The following is a 23,925-nucleotide window of genomic DNA, read 5'->3' as shown; positions in this document are numbered from 1 at the left end:
AATTCTTTTTTCTTCTCCCTGAAGAACTAAATGATATGCATTTGTAACTGATTTACACTGCAAAGAACGATGATTAAATACCAGGTAATCATATAATGAAAGATTTTCAGTTAAAGATGAATTTATAAATACCCCTATCCCATGGATTTAACAATGATTTACAACATGTGATGCCTCTTAACTTCAGAATTGTATCCCATATAACATAAATTTGCATGTCTTTCACACAAGAATCACAATATACCAGTAATAATGCGTCTCAAAGGAAAGAAAGCATATATATGCCTGTACATGCATATGTTTAATGTGACAGATTAATGTGACATGAGTACCGAAAAAGTTTATTTTTTTTTTAGAGTTTTCATCCACAACTTATATTTTGGTTCCCTAATATTTTAAATAAGCCCCCACACACACACACACCTTTTTTTTGTTACAATTTTAAAAGCATCCTCGGTGCTAATATGAGAGAATACGGTATAATAATTAGCAATGCATTACATCTCTTATGGACTTTGTCCCAACGTTCTTCAAGCCACCAATTATACTTATAATTTACTAAGATGTTTGCAGTGTAATTGCATGATTATCATGCAAAGAGGATGCATGATGAATGAAATGCACTGCCATTCACTTGACCTCACTATCATAAATTCAATGAAGTACCTTTATGTATTAGCCCCCTGATCCTCTCAAGCTTGGGGAATATCAAAGTCAGCTAATAATAATATTTAATCCTGTGAGAAACATATTTTCCAGGTTTACATGTATTTTCAAAAATCTCCACCAATGGTAATATTCATGTGATCATATCAATACTAGATATACTTAATTTTTATCATGATCAAGATATAACGTAGGGTAGGATCCTGGCATAGGATGAGGAAATCTACTCTGCTCGCCAAGATGCGTGAATTTTGCCGTCGGACAAGTGAATGTTGTGACGGCACACTTGCCCGCTGGACAAGTAAAAAATTATGACGCTAATATAATTATGACCTGGACTTATATTTCTATTATACCATGTATAAAATTCATAATGTATGTACACAGTCAAACATGCTTTTTTTTCAAATGAGTGACAATTACAGGTATATATCCAACCCTATATAGATATATCGGGCCATCTGATTATTGGCATCAATAGGCATGTATTATGTATCTATCATTTTGATACAAAAGTCTTAGTGATATCATCTTGAGTTTCACATTCAGGATACTATAATTGTCATATAAGAGGTTCATATATGCATGCATGGGCCTAATTAACACTGATCTGACTATTGGCAGTTAGCACTATTATCTATTAGCCTAAATCGTCATTTTTAAGACACTGATAGATATACACATAATTATGATAATTAATTAGGGCTTTTCACCATGTGGTGAAAAGAGCTATTGTTTTTGTTCTGTTTTTTATTATTATTATTATCATTACAAGCTAACCGATAATTACATAATATATTATTCATGTCTCGCAAATTTTCAGTCATGTGGACATGACGTACATAGCAATTATTTTACATGATGAATAATTTGCGCGTCCCTGTGCTTGGGCTGGGGTGACCACACTTTCATGGTCCCGTAATAGCAGTTGAGATGGGTTGTTTTTTATCTTAAACACACGTTCCTTCCACATATTCATAATTCTAAATATAACTGTCAAAGACAGATATATCTAGATCAAATTATCGATGAAAAGTTACATAATACATACCTACCGTATTTTCCCTAATGAGGGCGCCGGGCGCGGGTAAATGGCCTAGGGGGGCGCCGTTATTTGAGACCATTTTTAGATGTTTTTTTTCTGAAACAGACTATAGTCATCTTGCTTTTAGTTTCGTATTTTTCTGAAACTTACTATAGCCAAATTACGTTTTGAAGTCAAGTAAGTATTGAAATTACATAATTATGAAGAAATGTTTGCACCAGAAGTATTAAACATTGGTTAAATATGTATGTTTCACGGAATTTTGGCATTTTATGCTAGCCTGTTTGTTTACCATGCGTACACAAAATGGCGGACGGTGCTTTCGATCGCTACTTTCGTTTTGTGGCAGATGGGAAATACCGACAAGAGCACACAATTAAATGCTTAAAAATGATAACATGCCTGTTATTTAGTAACCTTTATCATAGACATACAGTAAGTATTCATAAAACCTTATAGACATCGCTAAAATGTTGTTGCCAGTTAGTCTTCATCCATACACGTGTGTGGGGCATTCAAGTGACACGTTTTGTTTTGAACATGGAATTCTCGCTGTTTCTATGTGTAAACACATGGCAAAGATGTCCTAAGTTACCCAGTGCAATACATTTATAGCTGATCGGATATCTGTTAAGCATCAGATTGATTTGAAACAATATTTTATTAGCGTCTGCAAAGACAAATCGTCACAATCTGGCACAAAAATTGTATGAAATTAGCTGATTTTTTTCAGCAAAAAACGTGGGGGCGCCCTTATTAGAGGAGGCGCTCTTAATAGGGAAAATACGGTATGTAATTTGATGAAAAGTTACATAATACATACCTATGTATAAGACCACGATCGAGTGCATTGTGGGTAGCGATAGGCCTAGGACGTCTCCTTACATGTGGTATATGGATATTTCAAATTATTATTTGCCTAGATGAAATAAATGATTTGTTTTAATGTCCAGGAGACAGGAGTCATCTCGTCTTTCCGTGTCAACACCAAAATAAAACTAACAGGCCTATTCAAGGATACATACTTGGCCTACTGTAAGATACTGACCATGTACCGATGTAAATCCTCAGATATATAATTATTTATTTTGGAGTACTAGCTACATGTACACGTAGCCATGTAGCCCTTACCAGATTTTGTGAAATGTTTGCATGATATATTAAGTTGTGAGAAGCGAAAGATCAGAAGATCTGCACGTTAACACTATAAGCCAGATTTCTGCTTTTTTTAGAGTGTTTTTTTATAAGAAGCAGATAACAATGTTATTTTAATCACCTATCTTTAACAGCAAATATTTGATGATGTATGATTAAGTATTTCCTAATAGGAAAAAAAAATTGCAAATGTAATGTGCATATGTAGCTATTGTTTCAACATGAAGAAAAGTGAAAAAATGATAATAACACATTGATCACAAATCACAAAGTTTTTTGTTGTTCTTTAATATACCTGGTAGGGATGTCACGGTTCATGTTTTTTCAGCTCGGTTCGGTTTCAACTTTTTTTGATCGGTTTTCGGTTTTTTCGGTTCGGTTCAGACAAATCTTAATTGAACACTTTTTAAGTCTATTTTCTATCAAAAACAAGTTTTGCTTTAGATTTAAAGATGGTATATCACTTCAACAAATAGTTTTTTTCTTTATCAAAATTTTACTTCTAATTAAAAACATATAATTAATTGCGTCCTGAAAAATAATCCACAGCACTATATCCTATATAGATTGAAGTTCTAAAAGTGCATCATGCAGCAAAGAAATTAATTAATTATTTTATATCATTTTGTGTCTTAATTAGACATATAACATGATTAAATACCAATTTTTGTTCAAATATTGAGTAATGAGTATCATTTATGATCTGTCAGCAGTGGAACATCTTTAAAGGGACTAAATCGCTAAAAAATCATGTAATAAAAGATAAAAAGAATTATAGGACTAAAATTAATTGTAAAAGTTGTGTACTTTGTGTTAATAACAATATTTAAAAGTTTGTATAACAATTTTGTTCAAAATGGAGAAAAACTGAAAATAAATAGGACCGACCTAGTCACTATTTCATATTATTATCTTTCGGCGAGTGTAAACAACCCCTATGTGCATGCGCGACGCGTGAACATTCCGAACATCCAATCGAAGGAAATCTCATCTGTCTAATGGACATGTCTACTATCGACTGAAAACACAAATTTATCGACTACAGGTTCCTGATTACTGTGTTAATCTAATAAACGTTGAAACGTATGCAAAAGTTTTGTGAAGAGTTTCTAAGTGTAAATAATCCTATACTGTACAGGTTTTTGTAGCCATAAAGAAGGGTTTTCATTATATTATATGGTTTTATACTTGCTTCTGCCATTATTTTATTTTCATTTGTCATGATATTATACATGATATTATTCCGCTAAACCTGACAATATTATTAGGCTTTTAAAAAAATGGCCTAATATATAGACTTTATAATAAGGAAAAAATGACGAAAAACTAATAATATAGGCATGTTTAGCGGACTAAGTAAGTACGTGTATTTCTTTTATCATTATATCAATATTTGACATTCCGTATACATTGTATATCCTTAGTTATAATGTCTATCCGTCTAATGGGCATTCCCTATATATCTCTAGTTATAGTCTTTGTCCGTCTAATGGACTTTCCTTATATAGCCTTAGCTATAATATATATCCTTCTAATGGAAATTCCCTATATATCCTTAGTTATAGTGTCTATCCATCTAATGGACATTCCCTATATATACCTACTTATAGTCTCTATATATCCGTCTAATGGACATTCCCCTATATGTCACTAGTTATTTAACTTTTTTTACATCTGATTTACTTTAAAATAATCAGCCTAACTATATATCTAAATTTTGTGTGTACTTTTATGTATTCAAAGCAAAAATATACCTTACATATACATTGTAGACCTATGTACATATATGTTTGCTTAATAATGTACATGTACACCTGTATTCATGTATAATAAATACATAATTAACGGGTGAAAATACCTCTCACTTAGCAAAACAATTAATTCATTATTATTTTGTGTTAAACAACAATGTACCGATGGTGTGAAGCCAGTATGTTCAGATCGAGTTGCATAGATATGACGGCATTCACAATTACCAATTCTTAATGCAGGTAACTTTAAATAAAAAAAAAGTATTATGTTAAGAACGCTTTAAAATCTTTAAGATATATTGTAAAACTCATCACAGCCATTCTAAATCGTAATATTTTTACCCGGGGGAGACCCTCGGACCTCCTCAAACACCCAAATCTCGCGCCTTCAGGCGCTCCCACATTCATCAAAATGCATCGTAAAATTCTAAATCTAATGTATTTCCCGGGGGAGACCCCCTGGACCCCTCAAACACCAAATTCTCGCGGTTTCGGCGCTCGCAAATTCATCAAAAACTCAACGATATATGAAAATAGTTTATAAAGTATATTTGGTTGTGTGTTGAATTAAAGAATCAATCTCCTCCTGTGGGTGCGGGGCGAGGAGGGGGGTCCAAATATTGAGGACCTTTGCCCCCCCCCCCCCCATTACGTTTCTTTGTATCGGCTATTACGCTTAATCAGGCCAATGTAACCGATAAAATATAAGTTGCCTCTTAGTGGTGTTATTACATCTATATCCATTAGCCGGATGAGATTTTCAGCTACCTCGATTCTGAACTCAAAGATGCACTCGGTTCTTTCCGTTGTAAACATTCAATGCCGACAGATACAATTTCTTGTTGTGTTTGGCGATATTTTAACGTTGATAAACATTGCCAATAGTTCAAATTAAATGTTGTAATTTTGAAAACTTTCTAATTTCAGGTATAAGAACGTTTGTAGGAAGTCAAAAACCCTAAGAAATCTATGTAAATCTAATGATTTAGTAACTTTAAAAAACATAATTGAACATTTTCTTATCTTTTTAACTCTTTCAGTACTATTGACACATTAATCAGTCACAGAGAGATATATGTCCTCGTATCCTTTATGATACATTATTTCGTCACTAAAACTTTTCTCCTATCCTTCATGACGCATTATTATGTGATGATTGACATGCGAATATCGTAAGTTTTACCGCAAATCAATACATCGGTATTATCTCAGAAAAAGTGTTTAAAAAGTATTATGCATTGGAAATATAATAGAGATAAACATTATTACGTACCAGGTGCATGTTCAATCCTAAAATGGTTTAATTCATGGAATATTGGCCGACGAAAACAGGATTGTTTACAATCGGCAACACAATGGCGGCTTGATTTAGCTGCCGAAATTCTGCGGGATTGTTATCGAAAAAAAAATATAAAAAAAAAACATCAATTATAAAACAATAAGTGAAATATATCATTTAGATATTATGTATGTGCAAAAAAAATGTCCGCAGACAGCAAAAAACTATCTTCTGAATGACTGAACTTGCATATGTGTTACACATACCGTATTTTTGCGCGTATAGTGCGCACCCGCGTATAGTGCGCAGGTATGTTTTTGAGTTTTATTTTGAAAAAAAATTTTTTTTTACAAAAAAATCTTATTTTTGCATCTTCATTCAAAACGTTTTGCATAGGCTCCAAACACTCTTCAAGAACTTCAAGAACAAAATAAAACTCTTCCTATTGTTTATCAGTGCCTAAAACAACCTTCTGTTCATTAAAATTAACTGTCGAGAGGAGTTTTGACACGATGATAGACACTTTGTTTACACAGCAATAGCGACAGGCCTAGTTAGCTTGTGAATTGCCGGTGACATTATAGCTATAATGAGGGTCTCAACCACGATGCTTTTACAATAAAATAATTAATCATACCTTGTGTAATTCCAAGTGGTATCAATCAAGTCTATTGTATATCTGATGGGCATTTAGATTTAATTATGTCCAAGATATTAGCTGGTAAGCCGACCGAGCTAGGCTAATCAACCACAGCTGGCCGCCATATTTGAGTACTGACTGCACACTTCCGTATTCTCAATTATTTCAATCAGTATTGAAATCAAGATGAGATTTTACAGAACCATTTCAAAAGATGGTAAGAGTGTATTTGACAGCCATACCATCATTTATAGTACCGATTGGTCAGTTTTAATGTAAGAAGATTTTAGTTTCGTATTTAATTTGCTGACTCTGCATGAAGCCATTACACTCACTTCCGTAAACATTTGCAAGTTCAAAAGTTTTCACAAGCTGGCGAAATATATTTATAAGGTAATCAGTTTAATGTGACGAATCAATTACATACTTATACATCGTTTCAAGCTCCAGACTACATTTATTAAGCCATTTAGATTTGGAGATATACCTTACTGAAGATTCACGATCGTAACATGTGTCCGGTCATGAACACATGTGCTCCCAAAACGGACTTTCAAGAAATTAAAGATATAAATTTCAAGTGAGCTTTTCATTTTGTATTGAATATATGCATTGAATATTGACTTAAAGATCCAAGTATTTAATCATAACTCTCAACATGTACAAAACGTTAGGCTACTGCACACTTTAGCTTGGACCTGCCGGTCGATGATCATGACTCGGGGGGCCTGTACTTGCGTATAATGCGCACCCCAACTTTTCACTTGATAATCTATCAAAAAAAGTGTGCACTATACGCGCAAAAATACGGTATATGTCGGTCAACAGGTGTATTTTTCGAGATTCTGACAAACAACTTCGCCGTATTTTCAATGAAATAGTCTGCAATACAGTTTATACACGTAAATTACAGGTATTATAGGACAGTTTTTTTTTTTAATGAACCGAAGCGAAACTAAGAATTATCGTATCGAACCGAACCATACGGTTGAATTTTTCGGTTAACCGTATTTTCGGTTAAATGTGACACTCCTAATACCTGGTATACGATAATCTTTGTTATTTCATTGATTTTTTTTTTTTTTTTTTTTTTGCCGAATTGCTCGAACGTCGGTGAAGACACCCCAGATCAGAGGAATGAGTTAAATTTCGCCGAGACGAAGCACAGCCTCGTGTTACGTTGATACGGAATATACAACAGTTTTCATTTTAAAACGTTACCATGGAATAGCAAAGTTATATGCAGTGAGAAATTTTACAATACTATCTTTTTTAGATAATATCTTTCGATCGAGCCTACTGCGTATGCATTGTAAAATTCTACTAAGTTGCATGAAAATCACGATAACTGCAGGTAGAATAGTCAATGTCGGGAACAGATTCGATTTGATGTATAAAAAACTGAATGCTATTGCCGAAACTTTTTGGACTAAAGATAGTTCATGTGAATGTTTAAGTCTTCAAAGATCGCTTCTTTTTTAATGAATAAGAAAAACTAACACAAAAAAATCATGATAGCTGCTCGAAACCCAGTACCGCAGTTTCATCGGTTTTCGACGGAGAAAGACCAAAATAGATTTTTACACACAATGTCAAACAAATTCAGTTCAAATAATTAATTGTATGTTTCAGAAGCATGTTAATGATGTTTTTGTGCATTAATTCATGAATTTCATCTACTAAACGAAGCATTGTATCCACAAACTCTGTAAGATATATGTAGTCTAGGCCTACTTTTTTCTTAGGTTTCTTTTTCTTTTTGTCAAAGTGACGTTTAAATGATAAACTGTTTCAAGATAAACTTACACTATTATTTTAAACTATGTTATGCTGTATATGAGTGCAAATTGCACCATGATACCACAAATGAATGTTTATTCCTTCAAAACGCCAGCTTGCAAGGTCGAATCTACCGGGCTCATAGAGGACTAAAAAGTGACGTCATTGGAATGTTCGGGATAAAATCGTCAAATTTAGAAATGGTAATCAGAATAAAAAAATTTAACATTTATTTACTCACATCGCAATATTTTCCTATCGCAACTGTTACAGGAAATTCTTATTACCTGGTAAGCTCGATATTAGTGCTGAAAATATCTGGTTTATTGATATTGTTCCGCTACTTTTGTTGAGTTTGAATTCGCAAATTCGAAGGGCGTCAGAACGCCTGTTTTCAACAGGAATCAACACTGTAGTGATAAAGACCTTCCAAGTGAATTTTTGCATCGTGGGAACAGGGACATAAAAAGTTGATTTTCTCAAAAAGTAAGAAAAATAACATACATTAATTTTGCTGGAACACTAAAAAAATCATTCTGATTTCGGAACAGCTGGAATTATGAAGATACATCTAACAGTATTTTTATTATTATTATTATATATTATGTAAGTTAATTATTCTACACTTTTTTGTGTTCAAAAGATCTTCAAAATGGTAAGAGGTATGCCAATGGCCTTATTGTTATATTGTATGGCATGAGTTGAAGGGGTGACCGCAACATTTTTAAGTAGGTCAAAAATCCAAGATGACCGCCATGACGTCATACCTAACAAGAGGCCCATGGGCCTTAACGGTCATCTGACTCATGGCACAAAACAACAAAGTCACAGTATAAAGTATTGGTTAACGATTAATATAAACAATACAGGGAACTCCTTAGTTGAATATGTAAGTTTCTGAAAAAGGTAAATGTCATTTGTTGAACAAACTTGGTAGCCCTTCATCCAAATATGGTCGAAACCCTTTCAAGGATTAATATAAGGAGGAGTCAGATTTTAAAGCCAAATTTCAGCAAAGCTCCTATTTTGGACCTCGGTCATACTATCCCCATGGGGCTTTCCTCGGTCCTTTATAAAATATGATCGTTCCCCCTTCTGAATCAATTAAAACCACTATAGACCAATTTTCATTGAGATCGGAGACTGAAACCTTAAAACAGGAAGTGGGCCAGCGGCCATCTTGGAATACCAAAATCTTTACGAAAATGTTTGCATGTTGTTTGGCATCAATTAAAACCCCTACAGACCAATTTTCATTGAGATCGGAGACTGAAACCTTAAAACAGGAAGTGGGCCAGTGGCCATCTTGGAATACCAAAATCTTTATGAAAATGTTTGCATGTTGTTCGGCATCAATTAAAACCCCTACAGACCAATTTTCATTGAGATCGGAGACTGAAACCTTAAAACAGGAAGTGGGCCAGCGGCCATCTTGGAATACCAAAATCTTTACGAAATGTTTGCATGTTGTTCGGCATCAATTAAAACCCCTATAGACCAATTTTCATTGAGATCGGAGACTGAAACCTTAAAACAGGAAGAGGGCCAGCAGCCATCTTGGAATACCAAAATCTTTACGAAAATGTTTGCATGTTGTTATATAATTAGTCTTACGCACGACGCACGGCGCACGACGACGGATGAAACACGATGACAATAGGTCATTGTGACCTTCGGTCAGATGACCTAAAAAGTTTAAAACAGCCATAACTCAAAAACCGTTTAAGATACAGCAAATATTTTTGATGTTTTATGTAGATCATATAAAAGACTAACTTTTATTCAATTACAGTAATTAGGTCAATGGTCAAACAAAAAAGTTCGCTATGGAGTCAAAGTTCACGAATTTTTATTTTTTTTAATTTTGCGAAATTTCTTTTTACATATTGATGCAGAATGTCATTCTGATGAATTTGGTGTCTTTTATTTTTCGGTAGCACTTTCGGTTAATACTGTATGCCATTTTGAACAATTCTTTGATCTTTGATAAATTCCCGCCAAAATGTTTAACATTATTTATTGTCAAACTGAATAACTAATATAGTCTGCAATTGCTATAGAAAAGACCCCTCTAATGTTCTGTAATGTTTTATATGATTTTCATCTTCATCAAAAAAACAAAATGGCTGCTATGACGTCATATCTTAAAATTTAAAAATACTTATAAATAACTAACAGTTTTTTTCACAGATTACATCCGATAATATTTTTTGCAGATAATCTTAAGCGTAAACTTTTTCTCTCTACATGTTATTACAAAAAATGGCAACTTCCGGTTTTCGGTAAGGGTCAAAGGTTAAAGGTCCTGTTTTTAACAATAAACTTGAAAACTTTTCTCCTGAAGTTCTGTAAGGTCTAGGATCTTCATATTTCATATATAAGATGTCCAGGGGATGGGCTATAAAGTCAGATACTAGGAATGACCTTGACCCATATTCAAGTTCACAGGGGTCAAATACACATATCATAAATAAATTGTTTAAATGGTCATAACTAACTTATCGTTGGTTTTACAGCTTTCATGCAATTATGTTATTTGAAGATAATCTACAGGGCAATGTTTTTCTAACAATAACTTGTTATAATAAAAGATCCCTCTCCCAGAGGGATCTTGGCGCCCACCATTGAGTGAACTTTATTGGATCTTTGTAAGACTGATCTTTTCTCTGCTTTTCCTTCTTTCCCTGCTTCCTCCACCTGTCGGCCATGTTGTTTTCCGATTGGTCCCAAAATGCAATATGCATAACTAGGGACCAAGGGGAACCTACACATGAAATTTCAAAAAGATTCCTTTAGTACTTTCTGAGAAATAGCGATAAGAAACTTCAAATGACAAAATCCAAGATGACGTTAAATAAAAGGCGCATTCGTTCTCGTTATCATTTGCTCGAACGAATTTGGACATATGAATTGGATTAAGATGAGAGTTCTCGGCTAATCAAACTTCATGCAGATCTTCACTAAAACACTTTTATTCCGGGCTGAAAGTCAAGGTCATTTATTGGTTACAGCTTCAAAACCCATGCATTACATAGTTCTTAACAATGACGGTATTGTAAACTAAATATAGTGAAAATCCCGCCAAATTGTCTGACAATTTTCTAGTTTTAATTATGTAGTGCTCTATAATTCCTGCTAGTATATTAGTACTACTATTGTCTTTGTATATAATTATAGAAGTTAGCTCCCTTGCAGGAAGGTTTAGATTTACAACTAATACCTACCCCCAAGGACAAATAACTCTTCATTTTTTCCATTAAAATTAAGCTATGATCAAGTGCTCTAAATTCGTCAGGGACCTGTTTTCGTCATGTTTTCAATTTTGCTTATGTCTCATGAACTATCGCATGATTTCATAAAGAGTGTCTTCTGGTAAAGCAAATTTGATCAAGGAAGATTTGTCTTGCTTAAAAAGATTGTGTGCTATAACCAAGTGATTATATAAAAACGATGTAGCAATATACCCCAAAATAAAGGTATTTTCTGAAGTCCATTTTAAATGAAATTTTAAAACCCTTCCGTCAGCGTTTGACTGTCCATGTACACTGATCAGCAGAATGTCAACAAAGTACAGGAAGTAACGTGTCTCATCATGTGATTCAAAGCCCAGATTTTGGGTTAATTATAACAAATCATTTTGGGGATTCAACTTACCTGAAATTTTTGGTGCGGTACTGTTGAAAACATAACGTTACTCTATGTAAACAGAGGTGTTCGCCACTTTCCACGACCAAGAGGTTAAAAGACTTAAAACCGATGTAACAACTAGAAATTTTCAGCTTAAACACAATTTTACAAGCACCTGCTGCTCAACATTTATTTGGAATTACCTCAATTTTCATAATAAGCCATACAGTCCCCCTGACGAAAATAGGTCCTATTGTGTCGGCCATCACCAAGTGACCGGCAGGTAGAAATTCTTCCGTATCGCAATAGATAAATAACGAATTGATAGACAACTTGTTGTACAAGTAAGACAAAATATTATATATTTGTGCAGGGGCTTCATGATCAGGCGGTACCCGGTACTTTTTGCCGGTTAAACCTAGCTGTGGTACCGCCTGATTTAGGCTAAATTACGTTAGATAGCATACAGATGGTATAGAAAAGTACCCCCTGAAATTGCAATTGTATCGCCCCTCCTGACAGATTATGAAACCCCTGTTTGTGTTGATAAAATTGGTACTGTGACAAAAACCGGACCCGGGTGCGGTATTCCTAAGTATTCCTTGGTAGCGTGCAGGTAGTACCCAGCACCCAGGCCGCAGTTTCTGTCTAACCTTATATTTTGTATGATCCGTAGGTTAAGACTTCAAGTCTCTACGATTGCTTATCCGGAAATAATCCAGTATAATAAAATACTCAAGCCAGTAATAAAAGTTAAAGAATATATTATCTAACTGAGAAAGTCACAACATGTGTTAAATAAGAATGATAATCTCCATAATTCCAGTAATCTCACAGAGGCTAAGAGCCGTACTCTTGAAACTTATGAGTCTTTCCTGAGAAATCGACTACAGACATCTCACAGAGGCTAAGAGCCGCACTCTTGAAACTTATGAGAGTCTTTCTTAAGCTTGTCATAAAATACATATACAATGATAACTCACAGAGGCTAAGAGCCGCACTCTTGAAACTTATGAGTTTCATATCCTATAACCAAATTATCCAAGAAATAAATACTTAGACAACTCATAGAGGCTAAGAGCCTTACTCTTAAAACATGTGAGTGTCTAATCCTAACTTAAAAGTAACCAATTTAGTCTGTAGTCTGGCGCTATTATCCTGCGAGAGCGTAGTGACCGCTCGGTGGTACCGGTGAAACAGAAGTGGCGAGGCCCTGTGCTCACCCCTATTTATAACCTTTGGGCCTCGGGCGAGGCTAGGCCGCCCGCTGATTGGCTGAAAGCCTCGGTTGGCCTGTCTCACACCCGAAACCTTACGCAAAGGAACTATAATATAATCCCTCCGATACTATAAAAATACACATCGTATACAATGCATCTGTACCTAAATCAAATACACAAATCTTCCTAAACAATAAAACGATCTAAGTATAATAGCAGACATTCTTTACAATATTTCTACAACGAATACACTCGAAACGCCGACTACGTCATTTTGACAACAAGTTGTCAGCGACGAACACATGAATGTCAACAACGACATTTACAGCTAAATAAAGTCGTCTAACAATGAAATCGACAGTATATCAGCGAGATAACTAACACATGGGTTTGTACATTCATTGATTTACATGTAATGTCGATTACTTAATCTTATATCGAACACATTCCACACACTAGTCATGTTTGTGTATTGACGGAAAGATCGGGATCGTGACATGATGCACTCGTACATCAATTAATTCATACAATGCAATAACTCAATGAATAACAATCTTCAGCATTTTTATTTCTATGTCCACAGCATAAAAACTGCCACGCTACGTCCTAGCGCTATTTATGTCAGAATCTTCAAATATTCTCTACCACACAGTATCGTTTATGTAAACTGGAACACCCTCGACCCGATCCCTGATCGGGTATATGCCCTAACCACAGGCCACTAACCTGTTTTGTTACATCTTAAACACTGTATCTTAAATGTAAACTGGAACATATGCCCAAACCACAGGCCACTAGGCCTATTTTGTTACAGTACATTTTATTTCTTGCTGGTTTGTTGATATACAGAATATTTTATTACTCTGATGAATATTGGTCTTTCAAGGGTAAAAATTGTATATGCGGTAAACCTTATTTACATGATTAGATAATTATATAATCTCATGACGTCCGATATTAATTGGCCTATCATGATGTCTGAATTTAATTGGATTCATGGATATTTTCTAAAGAGACAAGTTTGTCTCTTTTAGAGGCTAATTAGGTGGCCAAATGTCCCGAGATAATTTACCATAATATGCATCCACCTCTGGGTTTGCGAGTTTGAATCTGATGTAGCTATAGGGCAGTTGTCATAAACATATTTACATTTTCAATGCAGTCCCACTATGTAACCTTGCAAAACGCAGTTGGCATTCATTTGGTCTATGAACTACCACTGATTATTATGTTGTTGAGCCAGAGCGATCACAGAAAATGTAACTTATATGATAAGTCAACAATGGAGAAGCACACCTTTATAATTAACTCTGACAGTATGTTGCGTATTTACCTTTTCAGTTACATGATCTTGTCTGACACTGGTAACCCAAAATGTGTTAATCTTGCCGAAACTTGTTAGAATAACGGCAGAATACTTAATTTTTAACAAGTTTCGGCAGGATTAGCATATGTGCTTTTTTATTCAGTATTAACCCTTTATATTAAGACTTTTCCTCAGAATTCCAATTCGATTAATAAAATTAAGTATTTCTGCCGTAAAATTAAGTATTTTTCTGTCCGCCGTGGGTCGTGACGGCTGACGGCCGAATAACAGAGGGTATCAGTCACAATTACCCAACTTCGTTACGTGCACGGCTATTTATTGCTACATTGTCGGAGGTTGGGAATCGTCAAACTTTTCCGATGCGACGGTGAAATTAACAGATTCGGCGATAGAATTAAGAGTTTCTGCGATTTATATTCAGTGTTTCTGCGTTTATATTCAATGTTTCTGCGCTAATATTAACACATTTCGTCGCTTACATCGAGCGGGCGCGCCGAGCCGTGACGGCCGAGCACACGGCTTACACAGGTAAACTTTACCTTGTGAAACGAGACTTACAGTACGTACAGCCGCCAGCCGATTGTACATGTAAAATAATTATGTTTACAATTCTCTTTTCCCCTTTAAAAATACATATATCCTCATTATCCTATTCTCCTATCTTTTGTTGTTTACTTTCCCGCGTCTCGTCATTTGAGCTATGCATTTTGCACCTTTTTTCGGAAGAGTTCCGATACGAGCGGTAACAAATGAATAACTGTCTAGGTTATGTGTAAAATATGTGTATATACACGGGGATTAACTATGACAAACAAATTATGTGTTTGATTATGTGCAATTACATGTATGTATATTCTTCTCACAAATTTGAATTGTTGACGATATTAAAATAAGATCGTTTTCCATAAAATAAATAAATATTTGTTATTTACAGACGTTTTGAAAGATATTTTGCTGTTGCCTTTAATTGTAAAATGCTGATTAAGTGTTATACATACATGTAATGATCTGCTTTTCAGGTTTGCTGAATTGATTTGATATACATTAAACGACCGATATCATATTCTGGTAATATTTGATGTACTTTGTGGCACGTAATTCCAGTATTTATTTATTTCTTCGTTTATATTCAATGTTTCTGCGTTTATATTCAATGTTTCTGCGTTTATATTCAATGTTTCTGCGCTAATATTAACACATTTCGTCGCTTACATCGAGCGGGCGCGCCGAGCCGTGACGGCCGAGCACACGGCTTACACGGGTAAACTTTACCTTGTGAAACGAGACTTACAGTACGTACAGCCGCCAGCCGATTGTACATGTAAAATAATTATGTTTACAATTCTCTTTTCCCCTTTAAAAATACATATACCCTAATTATCCTATTCTCCTACATGTATATTTTGTTGTTTTCTTTCCCGCGTCTCGTCATTTGAGCTATGCATTTTGCATCTTTTTTCGGAAGAGTTCCGATATGAGCGGTAACAAATGTACACGGGGATTAACTATGACAAACAAATTATGTGTTTGATTATGTGCAATTACATGTATGTATATTCTTCTCACAAATTTGAATTGTTGACGATATTAAAATAAGATCGTTTTCCATAAAATGAATAAATATTTGTTATTTACAGACGTTTTGCTGTTGCCTTTAATTGTAAAATGCTGATTAAGTGTTATACATAATGATCTGCTTTTCAGGTTTGCTGAATTGATTTGATATACATTAAACGACCGATATCATATTCTGGTAATTATTTGATGTACTTTGTTGCCAGTATAGAGGCCAAACTTAACTGGTGAACTAATACGATTAGTACGATATACGATAAAATTTAATTCCTATTGTCAGAAACAATTATACATATATGTTTCTGATTAAATACATGTTTAGTTTTAAGAAGTATTCGTCAATTATTTAAAATAAAATTATAAATAGTATACACGTGTCAATTTTCAGTTGTTTTTATTCATGCTAAAGATATATAATTCGTAATATATAAATGCGTATTTTCGAGTGTTCGTGGGTCTTTTTGTGATATTTGGGTAGCCATGAAAATGGCTTTTTTTATAAAGGATTGGCTGATTATAAGATCAAGCTCTCATGTGTCTGATGGCCCGGTCAATGCTGTTGGAGAAAGCAACTTCCGCCGACGGTTTCAGGTGTGTACCATCAACAAGTCTCTGTCGCGTTGCCAAATGATGTCAGGGTGTTGTTTCTTCATCATTCTGTTGATAAGTGATGCGGTCTTGTTGAATTTGCGATCGTGTCTCGGAAAAAGCTCGCCGAACATCACCACTTCTACACCCTGGGCGATAAACAGTTGATGGATTTCTTGAAGAAGTCCAATTGTACGGGCCGTTGACTGGTCAGCGATGTCATTTTCGCCTATCTGTACAAAGACGGTGTGATAGATGGAAAAATCTTCGGCTAGTACGATGTCTCTCAGCTGTCGAAGCTTCAAACCACCTCGTCCGAAGGCATGGAATGACCAATTTGGTAGTGGTATTTCTTCTTTTCTCCATCGGGCGATGAGGCGTCTGATAAAGCTGTGACCGAGGATGCAGGTCTTCTTGGTGTCGCTGGACAGGTATCGGTAGGTTGCTTCTTGAAAGGTATTCATGTTGTATGATACTATAAGGATTGTGTGAGGGAGTATTTATAGCCTTGGCCACTGATATTTTTTGTCGGAATGACAAAGACTATAAAATCAAAACAAGATTCCGGCAATTAAGAAGTTTAATTGGTCATTAAAAAGATCACTCTTTTTCACAATTGTTTTTTTTTTATTTGATATTACATAATTACATGTTTGACTTAAATAAACAATTGTGATATACTGTCTTTGCTAATTAGTCAGTGTTATGGTAAAGGTTTTTACTACTACCCTAATTACGAGGCCATGCCCAGGCCTATGTTATTACAACGAAGCGAACTTAGCTTGGTCATGTATGATTTATTTTGTGTCGTCAAAGAGAGGTACTCTGGATACGACCATAAGGAGAGTAGTATAGGGAGCTGTATTCATCGATTGGTTAAATGATAAAACGTGTATATTTCTTCATATTCCAGTTTACACATAATGGTAGTGAGGTTTCAACGAATTTTTTAAAATTATTATTTCTTTGTCGATTAACTTATTGAATCTGAAACTTAACGACATACATTATTTTTTTATACGTTTCTGATTCAGTATGCATTTTTTATACTCGTGACGTCGTTACACCTAAAAATATCTTTAAAGGTTTTTTTTCCTAATATTACTATCACTGGACAATATTAAAAACGTCTTTAAAAGCAACTGGTTAGCTGGGGATATTTGTTAGATCTATGTACAACTCGTTATAGGAAATGACATCGGGATATACCGGTGTCTGTGTTAATCATCATATCTTATTTCTAAAAAAGAGACACAAAAGTGAAAATAATATTGGTTTGAATAAATATCCTGATGAACCGTCATGGCACGAATCGAATAAAGCACTAATAAGAAGGTCACATAATAACAGAATTTTCATACAATTTTCAGTTTAAGAGCACACCTTTCGAAACCCAGTTACTGGGAGTTATCATAGCTGGCATGTTATTTATTACACCATAAAATACACATTAACATGGAATATTGTGTCAACACAAACCGACCAACGGCTAGCAATTTTTTCAATGCTATATTTAGTGCGTGACGTAATCGATACACAACGTCACTATGTTAAACATAAAATATCATATGAACGATCACTGTGCTATACATTTGTTAAAAATTATATACTCAAAATGCTAATCAACGAAAGACAGAGACTAGATTGTCAGTGAAGTTCGGGAAGACCCTTTTTAACCCAGTACACTTTAATGGGGGTTTACAAAGAATGAACTTTAAAAAAAAAAAAAAAAAAAAAAAAACTTATTGCCAGTATATGTTCTTCTCTCTCTGTCAGTTGAATTATATTACCTGTACATTTACTTATATGTTGTCGCCATAGATACACCTCTCAGGTGTACTGTGTACCGCACACGTGTCATCCGACTAATTAACTCCACAGATAACGGACGCCGTGGACAAATTTAGCTATATTGCTTGCCCTATTGGGGCCATCCTGACACCATGGGTAGGAGCTAGCTAGCGGTACCCTGCGGGGTTACGAAGGGGATGCGTATGCATTTTGGGGAGCTCGAAGTGAGAAAAATGGCCGACGATAGTTGTATACACTTTTTCAATGCGATCATATGTGTATGATTTTTAACACCAGAAACACAGTCATACAGCTACCTAATAATTTAATGAGACCATAGTATATATAGTTTCATATGTAGTGTATGTCTAATTTCTGTGAGCACTTTTTCACACCGCGGTCGCTTATAATAAGATGATAATATGATACTAAGGATTTTTGTCTAAAATGCATCCTTGATGATATCAAGGACTTAAGTGAGGTGAAAAAGTCACGCTGGGTTTTGGGCAAGTACGACGTAGGAGCTTTTGCGTTTGTGTACTGACCGTGACGTTGGGCGACGACTGATTTTCCGTTGATATCCGCCGGCGCAGCCTTTGATGTAGCTTGTGGGTGCGAGGGTTACCGTCTTACTTTCTGAAGCGTCATTTCATGAGTTGTCGTATTTTTTAACAAAAATTTAAGACATATCTTCTAAATCTTCCGTCCTTAAAGCAAGTACTAAACGTTGTGAAATTTTATTAACTTTACATTGGTGTTTCGTTGGACTCGATTTCCCGGTTCGTCTAGCGTTACGCGTGGTGTTTAGTAAGGTAAAGAGACAGTTCTCACTTATAAATCCTTGATGATACTTTTGACGATGTTGGGATACAAAATGGGGGTGGTTTCAGTACCAAGTATTTATGAATTGGCATATATAATACATTCACTTGACTTTATATATATAATCATTGACACACACGCCATATTGCAAGTCAGCAATTTTAGGAGATTCACGTAACAGTACATTCGGGTACTCGGTAATCTGTACACATTTACATTTTTATCATGATAAAATGGTGCGTTAGTCCGATAACTATTAGGCCTAAATCAAGTTCAAAAAGTGTTAATAAAATACGGAACACGATTACATATATACAAGGATTTATAAGCATTTATAAATCCATGATATATTTAAAGGATTTGTGCAGTCAAAAATGATAATTTCAGTTTATGCTGGAAATGGCTTTATTAGACCGTGTAGAAACCTCTCCGTGCCGCGCGCGACCGGAATAACCTGTAAACCGCCGATATCGAGGTCAAATTTTCTAGCCCTAAACCGTGTGACGTCACAATAGTCCGTGGCTTATTGCTGTACTTTAACTGATGTGCTATCACTTACATCGACGGTCACAGGAAAAGCCGATAAAAGATTTTTTTTATGATTACTTTTGAGTGAAGTTAATCGTACAATAACTTTGTCTCGAATATAAATAACTAAAAGAGTGAAATTCGATGTTTCAAATACTCTAATTTGTGCTCTAATAGCAGGTATCTTCGTGTAATTATGAAAGAAAATCCACACAGAAATAAAAGTTTCCGATTTTTTTGTCGAGGAGTTCAGCAACGAATACGCTTTAATTAAATAATATTTTCCTGTAGTCTGTATCTTTGATACATTGTGAATTGCAAAGTTTGTGACTGTAGAATGAAATTTTACGTAACAATTGAAGAAATTCTTGATTAAAGCATCAAGGATATGATGCTTGACATACGTACACACCGATGATTTATCATTACAAACATTGTGTTGTGTGTTGCTAACCGAATAAATCGAGATACATTTATTACAATACCGTAAAACGTTTCAACATGTGGTAGAAAGAATTAACTTTCGATATTATAAAAGATCTAAATATTGAGATATTAAACAAAACAAACTATTTTTTTAGACCGTGCGGTCGCTTTCAATTTTTAATCGATATACTAGTAGATACACCGACATTATAGATACATGTATATAATTAGCCATGCCTTTGGTTTGATGGTTATGTAATACCTTGACCAGGATGTTATTTACCTGTACACAACGCCATTCATCGAACTCACCTGTAATTACCTGGCCGCGGGCAATTTGCTATTCGGTGGACTATATCGGGTATTTGCTATTGTCTTACTGTCAATCAGGTTAGGACATCCGTTAATTGGATTGTGATTTGAATTATGGAAACCCCGTACATCTATGCTCTAGGTTTTTTTTATTGTCACCTCCATTTTTAGAATGAAGATGGAAAAGCAAATGGAAATAAAATATACCTGATCATACCTAGGAATACATATTACATGCACATATATATATATGTCGTACGCAGGTAAAACAAAAATGGAAGGTGTCTTATTCAGAAACAAAAATGGTTCTAAGAACTAGTTCAACTAAAGGTTTAACCTTAAAAATTATTCCAGTCTAGACTGTAATTACGGAATCGTGGCATATAGCAATCTCCAGTAATTTCTAAGGTATTAGTAAAAATTCTAAGCATGTATTTTCACCGTTTCGAATCTTAATGTACATGTATAGTCATACAAGAAGGGTTACAACATTATCACACTAAATATAAAAAAGATACAAGATATTATATCTATTTTTAATGCCTGTGAACACTGTATGTGGTTACTTTTTGGATTATACGATAAATGTTCATATATCATACTATTAAATCTCGGTATGATATACAAAACGGTCGACAATGAATATACTATTAAGGATTTAGTATAATTTTGAAATAATGAATTTAAATCTACACCTTAAATATAGGAACATATATCAGAAATACCATTGATGTATTTCTGCTTTTTAGTAAACGTTATGGATAAAGTTTCAAAGGCAACAATATAGATATACATATTATTTTCGGTATAAGTTCGGTACTGTAACTCCAATATCACATAACTGATAACCGTCCACATTTTATTTTTACTCAAAAACGGTGCCGTGTTTTCATCATACCATTATAGCAGAAGTTTGAATGAAATAAAAACACGGATTCTAGATATATTCATGCTAAATTTTGGGATTTTACTCGTAAAAAGATAGTGTTACATTATACTTTTTTTTTATTCCACTGAAATTTACATCATATGCTTTCTAAATCTCAGTCCAGACTGATCCGAACATCATTTTGATATCGCTATCAAATTGGACTGATTATCTAATCTAAAGTTAAATATATGCTTGTTTGAATTTTTGAAGTGGTGTAAATGGAATGTTTTGAAACTGAAAATATCTACATCATAAAGCTAGAATAACCATTTACTCGAAAAACTCAAATTGTAGATCTAACGTATACGTATATATGCTGTATACATGTATAGTACTAGGCTTACCTTGCGTCACGGCTCGGCGCGCCCGCTCGATGTAAGCGACGAAATGTGTTAATATAAACGCAGAAACATTGAATATAAACGGAGAAACATTGAATATAAACGCAGAAATAAATAAATACTGGAATTACATGCAACAAAGTAATCAAATATTACCAGAATATGATATCAGTCGTTTTATGTATATCAAATCAATTCAGCAAACCTGAAAAGCAGATCATTATGTATAACACTTAATCAGCATTTTACAATTAAAGGCAACAGCAAAATATCTTTCAAAACGTCTGTAAATAACAAATATTTATTTATTTTATGGAAAACGATCTTATTTTAATATCGTCAACAATTCAAATTTGTGAGAAGAATATACATACATGTAATTGCACATAATCAAACACATAATTTGTTTGTCATAGTTAATCCCCGTGTATATACACATATTTTACACATAACCTAGACAGTTATTCATTTGTTACCGCTTGACAGTTATTCATTTGTTACCGCTCGTATCGGAACTCTTCCGAAAAAAGGTGCAAAATGCATAGCTCAAATGACGAGACGCGGGAAAGAAAACAACAAAAGATAGGAGAATAGGATAATGAGGATATATGTATTTTTAAAGGGGAAAAGAGAATTGTAAACATAAATATTTTACATGTACAATCGGCTGGCGGCTGTACGTACTGTAAGTCTCGTTTCACAAGGTAAAGTTTACCTGTGTAAGCCGTGTGCTCGGCCGTCACGGCTCGGCGCGCCCGCTCGATGTAAGCGACGAAATGTGTTAATATTAGCGCAGAAACATTGAATATAAACGCAGAAACACTGAATATAAACGCAGAAACTCTTAATTCTATCGCCGAATCTGTTAATTTCACCGTCGCATCGGAAAAGTTTGGCGATTCCCAACCTCCGACAATGTAGCAATAAATAGCCGTGATTGTGACTGATACCCTCTGTTATTCGACCGTCAGCCGTCACGACCCACGGCGGACAGAAAAATACTTAATTTTACGGCAGAAATACTTAATTTTATTAATCGAATTGGAATTCTGAGGAAAAGACTTAATATAAAGGGTTAATACTGAATAAAAAAGCACATATGCTAATCCTGCCGAAACTTGTTAAAAATTAAGTATTCTGCCGTTATTCTAACAAGTTTCGGCAAGATTAACACATTTTGGGTTACCAGTGTATGTAATATGTTCCTGTACAATAAATTGTCCTGTCCCAATATGTTTAGACTGACGTAAATAAAAATATCGTAACGTATGCTTTTGTTAACGCTTTTTCATTGCCTGGATCTGATCAATCCAACCACAGAATCACTGGTCTCATTATGCAGCACTCATGGTGAATTTCGTCGGTAAATGAGCACACATTTTCGTGCATCATACGACAAATATTTGCATGCTTGTCGTTTTAATCTTCAGATACACTAACGGAAAACAGACACTGGTTTCTGATTCAACGACAATGCATTTATCTAAAGCGCTGTAGATCTGTCAAAACACCCTCCCCCCTTTCTTTACTGCAATACACAAGGAGTAAATTGACTAAACTCACCTGTTTCGGATGGTCGAAGCAAACACAGGAAAACAAGAATAAATGCAGCATGGTTATTGGCCATTTCCACAACTCTTGACGTTATCCTTCAGTCTCTATCATGACTGTGGAAGCGATATAATCGACAATAGCCCTGTGCTATTTGTCAACCCATCGTCCATGTTTTTTGTTCGATCCTCGTTCTCGTGAAAGGGGAGGGGAGATAACTCAAGATAAAAGTTGGGAAGCTGATGGCTGATGATGAGATGAAGTCAGCAAGTTTCCCGCTAAATATAATTTTTAACGATTTCTGATGCACGCTGACTGTACGTTATTATTGTATAATAAGATCACAAAATTAAATTAAGAACAAATATATTTATATGAATTTTTAAGAATTTCAGACAGTTTTTACATATGTGCATGTACATCTTACATGATACATGTATATTAGTATTAAACATATATATATATGAAAAATGGCCTAATAATAAATACGATAACTGATGTACATGTGTAGGCTTGCCTACATGGGTGTTGTATCCAAATACACAACTCTGAAAAAGAATTCATTTCCATC

The 23,925-nt window shown here is 34.6% G+C and overlaps 1 protein-coding gene across 1 annotated transcript in view; it reads right to left on the bottom strand.

Moving 5' to 3' along the window:
* The window catches only part of LOC138333562 (chondroitin sulfate proteoglycan 4-like), a 39,381-nt gene extending 15,841 nt beyond the window's left edge, over positions 1-23,540 (bottom strand). Inside the window, exon 1 of the mRNA XM_069282018.1 lies at positions 23,367-23,540. Within this exon, the coding sequence (XP_069138119.1) occupies positions 23,367-23,430 (64 nt within the window). The 5' untranslated portion in view covers positions 23,431-23,540. The remainder of the gene's footprint in view (positions 1-23,366) is intronic.
* Between the last annotated feature and the right edge of the window lie 385 nt (positions 23,541-23,925).

Source organism: Argopecten irradians, chromosome 10 (genome assembly GCF_041381155.1).
Source record: "Argopecten irradians isolate NY chromosome 10, Ai_NY, whole genome shotgun sequence".
Classification (NCBI taxonomy): domain Eukaryota; kingdom Metazoa; phylum Mollusca; class Bivalvia; order Pectinida; family Pectinidae; genus Argopecten; species Argopecten irradians.
This window is presented reverse-complemented; position numbering and strand designations above follow the sequence as displayed.